General features: G+C 45.9%; 2 protein-coding genes across 2 annotated transcripts in view; one reads left to right on the top strand and one right to left on the bottom strand.

The window, feature by feature from the left end:
- Positions 1–3349, bottom strand: part of SYCP2L (synaptonemal complex protein 2 like) — a 68076-nt gene extending 64727 nt beyond the window's left edge. The window contains exons 1-3 of the mRNA XM_036870068.1: positions 3226–3349; positions 1838–1906; positions 79–216 (exon numbers count right to left, since the gene is read on the bottom strand). Coding sequence (XP_036725963.1) covers positions 79–216; positions 1838–1906; positions 3226–3234 — 216 coding nt within the window. The 5' untranslated portion in view covers positions 3235–3349. The remainder of the gene's footprint in view (positions 1–78; positions 217–1837; positions 1907–3225) is intronic.
- Positions 3350–7533: 4184 nt separating this feature from the next.
- Positions 7534–14069, top strand: GCM2 (glial cells missing transcription factor 2). The gene is made up of 5 exons (XM_036870046.1): positions 7534–7623; positions 10999–11251; positions 11384–11496; positions 11921–12046; positions 13131–14069. The coding sequence occupies exons 1-5, from the start codon at positions 7534–7536 to the stop codon at positions 14067–14069; spliced, it is 1521 nt and encodes a 506-aa protein (XP_036725941.1).
- Positions 14070–14621: the final 552 nt, after the last annotated feature.

Raw genomic sequence — 14621 nt, 5'->3', positions numbered from 1 at the left:
ACTGAGTTAAAAACCTTACATATAGTTACACATTGGCATTCTGGTTACAAACCAAAAAAAACAAAACAACTCACTTGCCTTATTTATTGATCTGTCAAGATGGTGTAACAAAAGATTATTATATTTTTGAGGAACGTGGCGTTCTCTCTGTGGAAAATATTCTTTTATTTTCTGAAATCCTTCATCATGGAATGCATTAGTAATAAGTGACTGAAGCTGGAAAGTTGATAGTATGAAAATTACTATTTTTCCCCAAGAACATTTATTTCACAGTAATATTTCTATCATTATCAATAATAATTCAGTGCAGAAATAGAAGGTAAATATAGAGAGTTATATCTTGACCAGTAACCATGCAGACAATGATTTTGTTGTCTTAAGACAGTAGTTGGCAAATTGTGGTTCCTAGACCACCGGCAGCATGGGCATCACCTGGGGACTTGTTAGGAGTCAAACTCTGGGCGCAGGGCCTGTCAGGTGATTCTCATCATGCTAAACTTTGAGAACCGCTGACTTAAGGAAAACTACACCTGAATTACAGGTATCTGTGGGTAAAGAGACTTTATCCTCCGTAATGTTGGAAATTCTAAACACTATAAAATTCAAGCCTATTATCACTTATTAAGTTACATAAATGCTCATAATAGAAGAAAATGAATTCAACAGTAATAACTACAGTTAAAGGCAATTGATAGATATGCAAATTGCCATGATGAATGAAATTGAACTTCTCTGCCTGAAAGCTTGTTAAGACCTATTTCTAAGTGTGTATGTGTATATATATATTTGAATAACAGATACATTCTTAAATATCTGTGCTATAAAAGGTATTTTAAAAATGCAGTCCAATTCTACAGGCTAAATTACAATATTCTTTTAATAAGGAGTCATTTTACTACATACAGCCTGAAATTCCACTTTTCCTTAGTATTGATTTAAATAATGAGACAGCATTTGAAACTAAACATTTAAACAGATTTTTTAGGTTGCCATATAGTAAGCTTTTTTGAGACAAGTGGGTTAAGTGTTCTGTAGATGTTATTTAATCCTCACCACCAATCTAGCACTAGACTCCTTATCTGGGGATAATAATAGCAAGGCTGTATGAGATCACCCAGCTGAGAGTCACACTCAAATTCTCTGACTCAGCAATTCAGGCTTCTTCCTACTTAAAACTCTGCCTGGCTTCTCTATACTCAGAACAAATCCAAACCCTTTGCCTTGGTCTGCAAGGCTCTGCACAATTTGATCTCTGCCAGCTTCTCCTGCCTGACTGCCCTGCTGAGTCCTAGAATAAGTCAAGCTCTTCCTTGCATCAGGGCCTTTGCACTGGCTGTTCTATGCCTCGACTGCTTCTCCCCACCACTTACCATTCTGGCTCCTTGTCACCCCTCAAATGTCAGCTTCAGTATCATCTTTTCAAGTAGGTCTTCCAGGACCTAAAGTTAGTCAAGTGCCTCCCTCCCCCCCGCAATTATTCTCCATCACAACACCCTGTTCCTTTTCTTCCTACCACCTTACTTTTGTTCCTAATCTGTCTCTGACTCTCTGCCAGGCTGAAAGCTCTATGAAAGCAAGAATTGTGTCTGTTTTGTTCAATACTGTCTACCTCCACCTAAAACAGTGCTAGGTACAAAGTAGATTAGGATATTAGTGGGGTAATCAAAGGCAAAATTGACAAGACGTGGTGATAAACTGGATGTGAGAGATTAGGGAAGTAGGAGAAGAGGATTCTTCTGCCTCTTGTTGAGCAACTGGAGGAAAAAGTATGCTGATAGCCCAGGAAACACAGAACTAGAGACAGCACACACACAAAGAACACAAACTTGATCTTTACATAGAAAGCATCCTGTGCCACGCCACTCTCATCCTTTTCCTGAACAGGCTGCAAAGGAACTTCCTTCTCCTGTGTACAAAAAGAGATATTTTTTAAAATTTTATTTCAAAGAAATGCATTAACTTTTAAAATAAAGGTTCATATTGTTTTCCTGAACAAAGCTTTTTGTTCATTCATGCCACTGATTACAGATGTAAGACACTACTTTAAAAAAAAACCAAAAGCTTTATCCAACCTTCTTTAACACTGCCTCTGACGAATACAAACTATCACAAGAAGCAAACATCATTGTAATAAATGATCACAAAAAATAAATTTAAACTCTATAATGGCAACTATAAAAAAGACTTTGAATTAATGAACGGTTTTTAGAATGAGAGCTTGTAAAACAAAGTTTTTCAGAGTGCGTTTCAAGGTCAGTCATGAGTTTAAGCTTTATGTTTCTGACTTATATGAATTTTAAATGTGACCCTAGGACTTAAAACTGAAACTTCAAGGATTGAACAGCAACAACAAGAAAATTTACAAAACATTGAGTAATGCGTTGTTACACGTTTTCTTCAAGAAGTAATCCCTGGATCTACCAACCTCATTTTCACAAACATGCTAAATAACAGCATCTCATCTGCTCACTTCATCCCAACAATCAAAGAATAATTTTAAAAAATTTTATTAACCTCTTCCAAAGAGGTTTAAAAAAAAAAATCTAGCTTGGGCTAACGGTCCTATATGTACTTGACCACCATCCTTAAATGTCAGCATATTTTACAATAATATCATCATTATTATAAATATGAAAAACAGGATGAATTCAAAGACCAAAATCCATATTTGTTTTTTTTCCCACCAGCAGTGTATTCAGTAAAGTGAATGCTGAAAAGTAGGAGCAGTAACGGTACCAATCCACCTCCCACCCCGCGACCCCAATCCCTGGGCGGCGGGTCCCAGCGCTTGGGACCGTAGACCTGGGGCCCCGGGTGGGTTAACGTCATTGCACTTTCTACTCGGCGAGGGAGAAAACGGGCTGGGAAAACGTCCCGAGCAACTTAATAAAGAACCATCTCGTTGCCTTCAAACATTAATACTCCAGTTCCCCCTTCTCCGAACGCTTTACTAGCGAGGGACCAGATGTTTCTACCCCGCCTCATGCACTCACTGAAAGCTGCCAATAAACTCCAAGCAAACCTAAGGACGTGAAGCGCCCCAAGGGCCCCCGCAGAGCTCTTCCCCCGGCGGCGGCCGGGGATTGCAGCCGGCGCCGGGTCTCTGCGCGAGCAAGCGAGGCTCCGAGCCCAGAGGCCGACGGACGCGCGCCCTGGCGCCCGCCTCGAGCGGCGGAGAGGAGGCCGGGGTTCGACGGGTGCCCGGCTCCGCTCGAGGTCACTCACCTCCCGCATCCCGAGGCTCCCGGCCGGCCGCCGCGCACCCGCCCCGGGGCGCACGCCCCGCCGCTGCGCCGCTCTCAGCCCCCGCGCTTCCGCCGTCCGAGGCCCGAGCGGGCGGGGATGCGCTGCGGCGAGAGCCCGGGGAGCCTGCGGCTCCCGGATGCCAAGCTTCCCCGGAACTCTAATTAATAAACCCGCCCCTGAAAATCGGCTCGAGTCCCGTGTTTGAGGAGCGAGAAACGCTCGCGAGTTAACTAGCAATCAGGGTCAGGCCACCTGGGCGCACGCACACGCACCTTAGGAAAAGCGATTACTTAAAGGATGTAAACATGTCGGCGAAATGCTGAACTGATAGGCGTCCCCCGTGCGGAAGCCGGCTGCTTTCTCTCCACCTTTAACGGCTGGTAGAGCTGGTTGTGATCCATTGATATGGCTGTAGACGGAAACCGAACCTTCCCCATAGGAACCAGATCTGTCCCCGAAATTGTGAGTTTATTCCTGATATCACAAAAGAAGTGTTTTGTTTTGTTTTAATACATACCCCGGTGTGCTCAGTCAAAATAAAATAAAAACAAACAAACATTTTCATCCAGTCTGCTTGTTTTCTGCCCACTTCCTTTAACCCAACAAGAATGTGTACTTATGGCCCGGTTTAGACTGATAGGTTGTCTGTTATGTGAACAGGGGTGGCAAAAATAAGTTGGGCTGGAGTTTTCTTTTAAAAAACAAGCAAGTAGGGGGCTTCCCTGGTGGCGCAGTGGTTGAGAGTCTGCCTGCCAGTGCAGGGGACACGGGTTCGAGCCCTGGTCTGGGAGGATCCCACGTGCTGCGGAGCGGCTGGGCCCGTGAGCCGCAATTACTGAGCCTGCGCGTCTGGAGCCTGTGCTCCGCAACAGGGGAGGCCGCGATAGTGGGGGGCCCGCGCACCGCGATGAAGAGTGGCCCCCGCTTGCCACAACTGGAGAGGGCCCTCGCGCAGAGGCGAGGACCCAACACAGCCATAAAATAAATAAATAAATAAATAAATAAATAAAAGTGTATATTTAAAAAAAAGGGACAGAGATTAAAAAACAAAAACAAACAAACAAAAAACCAAGCAAGCAGACAAGAGCCCTCAAATCCAAACATTCCTTGTAAAAAATCAACTTGTGTTATAAGTAGATGCTATGGGTATTTTGTGTCATGACGTTTACAGAAGATATTTGTTTACATCAAACCAAAACATACTATAACCAGCATCTCTGCATTGTACCTCCAAGTCCATTCAAAACAATACATACTTATTTCAAAGCTCATCATATCCATTTCCTGGCAAATATGACGTAAATATATGTACATTAATTTACCTATTCTAATCTAAACCAAGTAAATTCAAAGCCCTTTTCCTTTGTTTTTGTATTAATGGGCTTTTACTATTTCAAAATACTAGCCAAGGAAGAACCTGCTGTGAATATAAAGTGTTCTGAATCAATGCAAATATTAGTGTGGGAAAAACTGAAGGATAATAACAAATAATAATCAAAATACAGTTTAAAAGCACTTTATTTTAGAGAATAAAACAGGTAATACAATAAGAATATAATATAAAACAAAATTAAAGTTTTCTTAATATTAGTTTAAAAGTTTTAATCAATTATTTTCAGACTTTGGGGAAAACATACATCCTTTCAAACTATATGGTTGTTAACACAGTCAAAAATTCAGGAGAAATTAAAGATAACACCACAGACAACAGCATTTATTTATTTTATTTTGTTATATTTTCACTTTGATTAGCTTCTTTTACTAACATGTTTTACCCAGACATAGTTTTAGGGCAACTTGGAATATGTATTCTAATTCTGCTCAAACTAAATATGGTGGAGACAATGGCATTTCTTTGGCCTCCGGAATCTATTTAGGAAAAAAAGTATTTGATTAATTGATTTAACTTTTAAAAGATTATACTTATTTATATTTTTGAAGGGTAAGGACTCTCTAGAAATATTCCAAAGTTACAGAGACAAGAAATAGTCTTAACAATGGTTATAAGACCAGAAATTAGTTTCTATGAATTCTCAGAAGTAATTTTAAGTTAGTTTTTGAAGTTATGTTAAAAACATTTTAAAGAGTACATTATCTTAAACTTCACAAAGAAATGTCGATTTGTAAATAAATAGAGAAGTGTCAGTAATTTTAACCTTTGAAAAACAAAACAACGCAAAAAAGCAACTGAATAACAGGAGCTGCCGGGCCTTCGGTAGGCGGTTAATATGATGAAAGTTTGTGGATGAAACTAGTAGGTGAAGAGTGAACGCGTTTCCTCCTTTCCTCCCAGACCTTCGCGGCAACTCTGTGAGAGTGATTTTAACCAGAAACGCTGACCGACACGACCAAAGAGAACTTTGGGGACGAGGGGGTGGGAGGAGGCTGGGGGATGGACTAGTCACTTTCTTCTTTGAGAACTTCGCGCCTCTGCTTGGGGGGTGGGGGTGGGGGTGGTGGTGGGGGGAGGGTGGGGAGAAATCCCAGCGTGAAACCAGAGAAAGAAGAAAATTCGTGTAATTACCCAAATCTGGCCTTTCCCGTCTCGGGAGTTCTCTGCCGGTCGGAGGCTCAGAGTCGAACTTCACTATCGGGTTGACTTTTCTAACAAGCCTGACTGTGCCCCCGACCAGGGAGGTTAAGAGGACCGGGAGCGCGGACGAGGTTCGCTTCCTGGGGTCGTAAGGGCGCATCTGCTTTTCCCGTCTTTCGCCAAAAGAATAGGCTGTAATCCTGCAGCGGGCGCTGGCCTGGGCGCCCTCCGCGCCGGCTCCCAAGTAGCATTCAGTCCGCGCACCTGGTGCGCGCTCGGCGATGCTGAGTCTAGGGCCCGCAGGTCTCGGGATTTGCCGGCATGTAGGTTGCGTGCATCCTCCTCTAACAATGATCCTCCCTTAGAGGCCGGCTTCTCCCTGGCTACGGCTACGAACTGGAGCGTGTAGCCCGCAGAACAAGGGCGCAAGGAATAAACTCTGGAAACCCACCTTCCCTTGCTGCCCAGAGCGGCTAAAGAGCGACTTAAGCCACTTCAATCGGTTTCTTGTATTGGGCGCTTCCAATCACCCTATTGAAACGGAGGCACAGGTGAAGAAGCCCTGGGCGCAGCCCTGGGGAGCCCACGGCGCCCTGCGCTCTCACCTGGTTCCTCCGGTCTCCAGGAAGCCTCCGCAGACGGAAGGGGGGGTAAATAGAAGGTTGTCGTGGTATTTTCACGACAATACCGATGCAGACTATTTTTTTAAAGGGTCCTTTCAGCTGGATGGCGATTGAGAACTCCCTGAGCCCCAAATCCTCTTTCAAACAGATAAGGAAACAGGCTCAGAAGTAGCCGAGGCGGCAGAGAGAACTACGGGTTTGGGGGCAGAACTCAGCCCCTTTCTCCCCCTCCGCCTCCCCCTAGCTCATCTCCCCCACCTTCTCCGGGTTCACTTTCCAGGACTCCCTTCCCACGGGGCCAGGTCTCTCCGCAGCCCCCGGGAGCAGGCGGCCTCCTAGGCCGATGACCACATGGGGACCTTCGGCACCCCCTCGGGCGTCCCTCGTCCCCTCCCCCCGAAGATGAGCACAGATTCCAGACCACGCACACCAGCTACAACAAAATCTCCGGAAAGGGCCGGCCCAAAGCCAGCTGGCTTGGGCGCATCTACTCAGTCTAGGGCGCGCGGCAGCCGAGGCTCTTACCGGTGGTGCCCGGGCTGCCAGGGAGTGGAGTACTGTCTCTCGGGACTTTGCTGCAAAGGCTCTGTCTGAAAAGCCTCCCTCTAGATCCAATCCGAAACCCCAGAGGCGAGGCGCGGTTAGGGAAACAAAAATGATTTTCAACTTACATGAGACACTCCAACCTCCCCCCGCCCTGGCCCGCCTTGGCTTCAGTTTCCCGTCACCCCAAGGGCTCAGGTCAACCTCCCCCTCCGTCCCCAGTTCTGCCCGGGAGGGGATGACGGGCCCTGCGAGGGCCCGGAGCGTGGGAGCTGGCGGGTGAGCGAGGAAAGGCGGAGCGGGGCGGGATGGGGAGGGACGGGGTGCACCCGTATAAACGTGCGGGCAGCTGCCGGGCGCCCGCGCTGCGCTCCGAGGGGCGACCTCTCAGCACCGCGGCCGAGGACATGGCTCCGCCCGGGTCCTTAACCCTTGCCCGCCGCTTCTGGATTTCGACATCAGTCTCTCTGTCTCTGTCTCTCTCCACTTTCCTATAAGACAGGGGGACAATCACCTTGGGCACCTCTGGGTTGGTTTGTTTTTCTTCTTTCAGGATCCTGGGCGGAGAGCACCAGCGAGGAGGGCCAGATGCCGGCGGAGGCGGGGCAGCAGGCGGACGGTGCGTGCTCCCACGGGACGAAGCTCGGCTGGGACATCAACGACCCGCAGATGCCTCGGGTGCGTGAGACCCCCGCGCGCGCGGCGCTGTCCATCCAAGGAGGAGGGATGTCCTTGCAGAGACTGTGGACAGACCTCACCTCCACCCCCAAACACACACCCCTGAGAGTCCTCCAGTGTACGGGGACTCCACAGATGGCAGAGCTGGGTTCAGAGATGTGTCTTCTCCCAGCTCTTACCTCGCGCTTGTTAGAAAACACAGCGAAAGCAACAGGAACTGTCAATCAGGCTCCAAGTTCCAGGTCATCTGGCGGGAGCCGGACACCTCGTCCTTCACTTTCTTTTAACCGAGGTGGAAATCCGCTGAGTCTCTCCTTATCCATTCTTTGCCATCCACGAGAAAGGTAGGGGAGAATCTTGGCTAATGTAGACACCAGTGCTTCTCACGCAGCAAAACTGTGAGATAGGACCGTAAGTCGCGGTGACCCGACTCTTAAACAGCAGGACTTGGGCCATCGGACGCCTGCCCCGGCTGCCTGGGTGAAGCGCGGCTCCTGGGGGGCCTCTATAGTCATGCTAACCAGGGCACAGGCGCCCGGAGAGCCCCTGGAATCCGGCTTTTGGACGCAACTTCTGAGATTACTTCTCTAATGACAAGGAAATCACCATCATCCGTTTAGGGTGAATTTGTTTTATTTTGTTTTGTTTTAACCGAACGAAGGGGTTTGGAGCCTAGTACAGGGAATGAGCTGGGCAGTTATAACTGGTCATACTGGTTTGGGGCAAAAACTGAAAAGTGACTTTAAAGTCCTGGGTGTAGGTGGAGGGAGAGTTAGGAGCGACCTGGGAAGCATTCGCAAAGGTGGATTCCTGGCAATGCTGTGGTATAGGGGTAAGAGACTTGGCCTTTATTCAGCATCTACTGTGTGCCGCGTATAACAATTCATTAGCAAGGTTGTCTAGCCTCTCAAAGAGATCAGTACTTTTGGGGATGTATGTATTTGCAGTAAGTTTGTTTATTTTCAAGTCTGCCTACTTTAGAGTCACACTGTGCCATTTTTGTGAAAGTGGACCACAGTACAGAAAGGGCATCTCGTTCTCACTGACTTCTGTCCGCATACATCTTCATAGGGAAAAAAATCTAATCTTGCATTTTAGAAAAGAGCCACGTCCAAATGAGGGAAGGATGGTTCCTCTCACGAGTATTATTCTAGACTTCCCATGTAAATGTGAATAATTTTTCCTCTGGGAGATTGGTTGTTAAACAGAGAGAACGTGTGTGTGTGTGTGTGTTACATCTCAAAAGAGGCAGGTGCACTGGGCTATAGAAGGAGAACTGGAGAAAGAGGATCGTAGCCCTGCTCTGGCTAACCAAAGGAGGAAGCGCTAAACTAGCTGTATGACCTTGAGACCGTTCCTGAATTTGCCTTAGTCTCAGGTTGCTCACCTGTCATCAAGCCGTGGAATTAGATAACAATCTTAAATTGTCGTCCAGATTTACTGTCATGTTCAGTGTGTGCACGCCTGTCTGTATGTGACCACATGTGCTCCCCTGCAGCAAGACATTAGAGCAAATGAAACCCAATCTAGGAGTCCTCCATTCTTGTTTTGATTTGAAAATGCAGTCTCTGTGTCTTCCTTTTCACTGTCACTACTTTGGTAGTGGGGGTCTAGTCTGTACCCTTGCAGGGGAGTGCGAACAAAACATTCTCTTCTGGAAAACTGTCTATTTGTTACTAAGGTCCTTAAATTGAAATATTCACTTTAAAAACAAAGATATAGCATTTAGCATAAACTTAGAGTTGACAGCACATCATTATATATTTCATTTGTGATGTACCTTAAGTTAATGTATTGATTTATGTCAATTATATTTCTGAGAAAAGATAAATAATGCCTATTAGTAATAATAATGATTTCAACAATATCTCTGCGGTTTTGGAAACAAAATTGCCCGTTTACCTATACACTGTTAGAATGTACAATACTAACGTGGTACACAAGTCTGAACTGTCCAACTAAGAATACTTTTGCTTTGCAGATGTTGGATCTAATTATCCTGGGCTGGGGGAAGGGAGAGAAGGTGTAAATGGCTTATTACTGCGATAAAAGTTTTCTGAGCCTCTATCACACCAGGAAGGTCAGTGGGGCCTGGCTGCCACGGATCTTCTCTTTAAACCCCAGCTCTGCCACTGGAGAAGGTTATCCATCTAACGTCCTCTTCCTTATCTATTAAATAAGAGGAAGGATGGATGCCTAGGAGGTAAAGCTGTTGTGAGGATTGAAGGTACTGCATAATGTGGCTTTATGGGCCCTACTGTCTCTGTCCCAAATGCTCAACTCTGCACTGTAGTGTGAAAACAGCCACAGGCCATACATAGACAAATGTACATGGCCATGTCCCATTACAACTTTATTTATGGATACCGAAGTTTGAATTTCATACGATTTTCGTGTGTCACAAAATGTAATTCTTCTGATTTTCCCCCCAACCATTAAAAAATATAAAAATCATTCTTAGTTTGTGGGCTGTACTAAAACAAGTGGCAGGCTGGATTCGGCCCATGGTCCCTAGTTTGTACAGGAACCATATTGCAGTATAAATAATGCATAATATGGACAAAGGACCACCAAACGTGAACAGTAAAGCGGTGCTCAGTATCTTATATATAACATTATTTTAGCCATGCAGTTCTTTGTGTAGTAGAATGACAATCTGTATTGCTCTGGGAAGAGGTTAGCTAAGCAGGCGCCACCAAATGCTCAGGTTTACCTTATGGTTAGGCTGTCATCACAACACCCTTGTAAACCTGGAGGGCTAATTTGGGAAACTGTTCATGTCTCTCTGATGTTGTGCTGGATATCAAGCCAAGAGCTTTTGAAGAAAAAGCACTGGATGGGAGTAAAGATATTTACAGGCTCAACTGTATGTCAGTGATGGAACTTTCCAATCACTTTTTGCCCTGGTGCTTTACTGCTTAACTGGAAAATATCTGTAACATTTAAATACACCGAGAAGTGGTAACACATAGTGGTAAGGAGAATAGGCTCTGGAGTCAAACTGTGAGGGCTCAAATCCTAGAGCCAAGTCTTACTAGCTGTGTGACCTTGGGCAAGTCAATGAAGCTCTCTGGTCTCCATTTACTATTCTATTAAATGGGGATAATAATAGTACCTATTGTCTGTATGCAGTATGAAGGCTAGATGAACGAATACATGTACAGCTTTTTAGAAGATAAGCACTATGTAAGCATCAATTTACAGCCAGTTGTCAGAAGGGCATACACAGGATGAGTGACATTTTCTAAGAGCATAGTTTCTGGAATTAAAAAGACTCAGTTTTTATCCTAATGTGCTTGGGGAAGATTAAAACCGTGCTGTCTCTGGTTCGGGCTTGATAAACTTGACTACCCGTCCTTCTGGGCGCCTTCCCAGGAGCCGGCCCACTTCGACCGCTTCTGCGAGTGGCCGGACGGCTACGTGCGCTTCATCTACCGCAGCGACGAGAAGCAGGCGCAGCGCCATCTGAGCGGCTGGGCCATGCGGAATACCAACAACCACAACGGCCACATCCTCAAGAAGTCGTGCCTGGGCGTGGTGGTGTGTGCGCGGGACTGCGCCCTGCCCGGCGGCTCCCGTCTGCAGCTGCGGCCTGCCATCTGCGACAAGGCCAGGCTGAAGCAGCAGAGTGAGCTATGGGACTGGGAACGGGGTGGCCTTGCGGTCGTGAGTTCCCTCTTCCCAGCGAATTTCCCCTTCCTTCCTTCCGTAGGGTCTGGGGTCAGGGTGTTATTAATATTTCTTGCCTCTGGCTTTGCAGAGAAGGCATGCCCCAACTGTCATGCTGCTTTGGAATTGATCCCCTGTCGAGGGCACAGCGGGTACCCTGTAACCAACTTTTGGCGGCTTGATGGCAACGCAATATTTTTTCAGGTAGGTGGGGGGACACCACGGTTTGTGATGGACATTCTCATCATGTCACAGGGACCAAACCACCTGCCATGTGTCTCAGGAGCCCTGGACCAAACCAGATACAGCTCTGGTGGCCAGAAATAGGTGCTGGGGCTCCCAGGGCCTTACCAGGCTCCTAGGAATTAGTTCACCTACTGTGTGCTCTCTAAGGGGGAGAGGGTGAACCTAGATATAGTTGTTTTCATATGGCAAAAGGACTGTTAGGTCATCTTTTAAGATGTCTATTATTGGTGCAGTTTTATTTGTTCAAGAATGCTTTTCCCTGTCTCTTTGAAAAAACAAAAAACAAACAACTTGGGGTATTGGGAAAGGCACACTCAATTTTTGATCAGCGTTGCCAGCTTCCCTCAGAGGAATAATGTGATTCATCTCCGTATTAATGCAGGCCAAGGGAGTTCATGATCACCCAAGACCAGAGAGTAAATCAGAGACAGAAGCTAGAAGAAGTGCTATCAAGAGACAAATGGCTTCTTTTTACCAACCCCAGAAAAAGAGAATTCGAGAACCCGAGGTAATAGGGAACTGACGTTACACTTGTGGTCTGTGTTCACCGTCATCACCAAATGCACTGAGAATTATGTAAGATGTGAATGTCATACCTTCATTTAAAAGGTTTGATTTTATGTGAAAATTATATATCTCTAACAATGTCATTGAATCAACATTTTGAATAGGGTTTCTAATTCCTTCTTCTTCTTGATAAAAAAGCAGAATATCTCTACAGTTAATGATAGAGTGAGGATGTGAGCTGACATCCTAATACAAGGGCAATTATCGAATGGTCATACAGAAAGAAATAGGTGCATACCAATGACTTAACGGTGCATCTTTGAGAGGGTCCTTTACATTGTTTACATAGAACAGATAAAATTTCTTTGGGCAACTTGATCCAGTTTGGCTGTTCGACCACAGTATGCCAAGGAGGCAGAATATTAGTTCGAGGATAAGAGACACTGGCCTTGTTTGAGCACTTTCTGTGTGCCAGGCACATAGTGTTTAAGTCTTATACGTGAATTGGTCACAAAAGCCTTAAGAAGAAATTACTCTTATTAAGCCCCATTTTTTTTAACATCGTTATTGTAGTATAATTGCTTTACAATGGTGTGTTAGTTTCTGCTGTATAACAAAGTGAATCAGCTATACATATACATATATCCCCATATCTCCTCCCTCTTTTTTTTTTTTTTTTTTTCTTCTCCCTCTTTAAGCCCCATTTTTAAGTGAGGAATCTGAGGCTCAGAGAGGTTAAGTAACTCGTTCAGTTCATGAGGGACAGTCAGGATTTGAACCCGGGTCTGCGTCAGGCTCCTGAGCCTCTGCTGTATGCACATAGTATAGGGAGAACAGACCATCTGCCACTCAGACCCACCCTGCCTGGCTCCCATGGACCCTCCTGGTTCAGCAGCGTGGAATCCAAGCCTGAGCTCAAGCTGTGAAATTCCTGGACCCTGTGCTCAGATCACGTTTCTGAGCTCCTAACACACAGCCCACCAACTGAAAGCTTGTTATTTGGTTGGTTGATGACTGTTACAGGTGAGGGTGTCCACGCAATTTACATCTTTATTTACAAATAAAAATTTGTGTCATTTCTTTAGGCAGGAGAGAATCAAGATAACGGTGGCCATTTCAGCAACATACCTTCCCTGGAAAACCCCGAGGAGTTTGATATAATTCCTGACACTGGCTTCCCTGTTCCAGGGCAGCCTTGCTTTTCCTTTCCAAACTCGGATGCTTACAAAGCTACCTGTGACCTAGCTGCCTTTCAAGGAGATGTAGTACCACCCTTTCAGAAATATCCAAACCCAAGAATCTTTTTGCCTAGGCCACCCTGCAGCTATGAATTGGCAGGCCCTGGTTACACAAATTCAGGCCCGTATCCCACCCTTTATAAAGATGCCAGCAGTATTCCTGGTGACACAGACTGGGTTCATCTGAATGCACTGCAATACAACATCAACTCCTACGGCAGCTTTGAGAGAAGCTTTGATTTCACGAGTAAACAGCCTGGCTGGAAACCAGCTCTTGGAAAAGCTGACCTTGGGGAGAGCACCGACCACGGACAGTTCCAGGCCGTGGCTGCTCGCCCTTATTACAACCCAGAGCTTCCCTGCAGGTACCTCACGACGGCCCCACCAGCTGCCCCAGCCCTACAGACAGTAATCACCACCACCACCAAAGTGTCCTACCAGGCCTACCAGCCCCCTGCTCTGAAATGCTGTGACAATGTGCGGGAAGTTAAGAGCCTTTCTGGCTGTAACTATGATTCTGAAAACACCCAAATGTCCATCTACCCGGAAGACTTGGACCTTCCAGCTACAGTCGCCATGGCAGCCTCTCCAACAGCATCACTTCCTTTGAAAATTCCTGGAGATTGCCGGGCCATCAGACACACTTTGCCTTTTCCTCAAGACTCAGCACCCTCCTGGACAGACGGAGCAGAGACATGGGATGTGTGTCCATCTGGACTGGGGTCTACAATTGGTTATTCAGAGAGAATCAGTCCGTTCTTTAGCTATGACCATGAGGACTTTTGAACAACAGTCCTGGGGCACAGCATAAGATTGGTCTCCATGCAGGCAGTAGAACATGACATGGCAACTCTCTCTTAAGTTGGGAGATTCATTTAGCATGCAAAGAAATATATATATTATATATGTATATATATAATAGTAAAACCAATTATCAGTGGAGTAAATTATAGGTTGGAAATGTTTAGATAATATAGGGAAATCTTGCACAGCATTTTACTTACTTTTTTTTTTTTTTCCTGCCATGCCACTCGGCTTGTGGGACCTTAGTTCCCAGACCAGGGATCGAACCCGGGCCCCCTGCAGTGGAAGCGCAGAGTCCTAACCGCTGGACCGCCAGGGAAGTCCCTGCACGGCATTTTCAAACCCATTACAGCACATAGAATTAGGTCTGGAATGACACTGTTCCAAATGAACAAATAAGCATGAAAGTTAATGAGCTAAGTAAGTCCATTTAGTTTGTTAGCTGGAGTAGAAGTCAAGAATCCTGGTTCTCACTCCAAGCCTTTCCCCATTGGATCATATTAAGGAATTTCACAAATCTCTCTTCGGCCCTTA

The sequence above is a fragment of the Balaenoptera musculus genome, chromosome 11 (assembly GCF_009873245.2).
Source record: "Balaenoptera musculus isolate JJ_BM4_2016_0621 chromosome 11, mBalMus1.pri.v3, whole genome shotgun sequence".
Taxonomy (NCBI): Eukaryota; Metazoa; Chordata; class Mammalia; order Artiodactyla; family Balaenopteridae; genus Balaenoptera; species Balaenoptera musculus.
The sequence above is the reverse complement of the archived record's forward strand: the minus strand, read 5'-3'. Positions and strand labels throughout refer to the sequence as shown.

What these genes read in the sequence shown, in the direction of transcription:
- GCM2 (XM_036870046.1), top strand. Translation starts at nt 7,534, where the DNA reads ATGCCGGCGGAGGCGGGGCAGCAGGCGGACGGTGCGTGCTCCCACGGG. An exon ending in ACGACCCGCAGATGCCTCGG is followed by an intron (nt 7,624 to 10,998) that starts GTGCGTGAGACC and finishes GCGCCTTCCCAG; the next exon opens with GAGCCGGCCCACTTCGACCG. An exon ending in AGAGAATTCGAGAACCCGAG is followed by an intron (nt 12,047 to 13,130) that starts GTAATAGGGAAC and finishes TCATTTCTTTAG; the next exon opens with GCAGGAGAGAATCAAGATAA.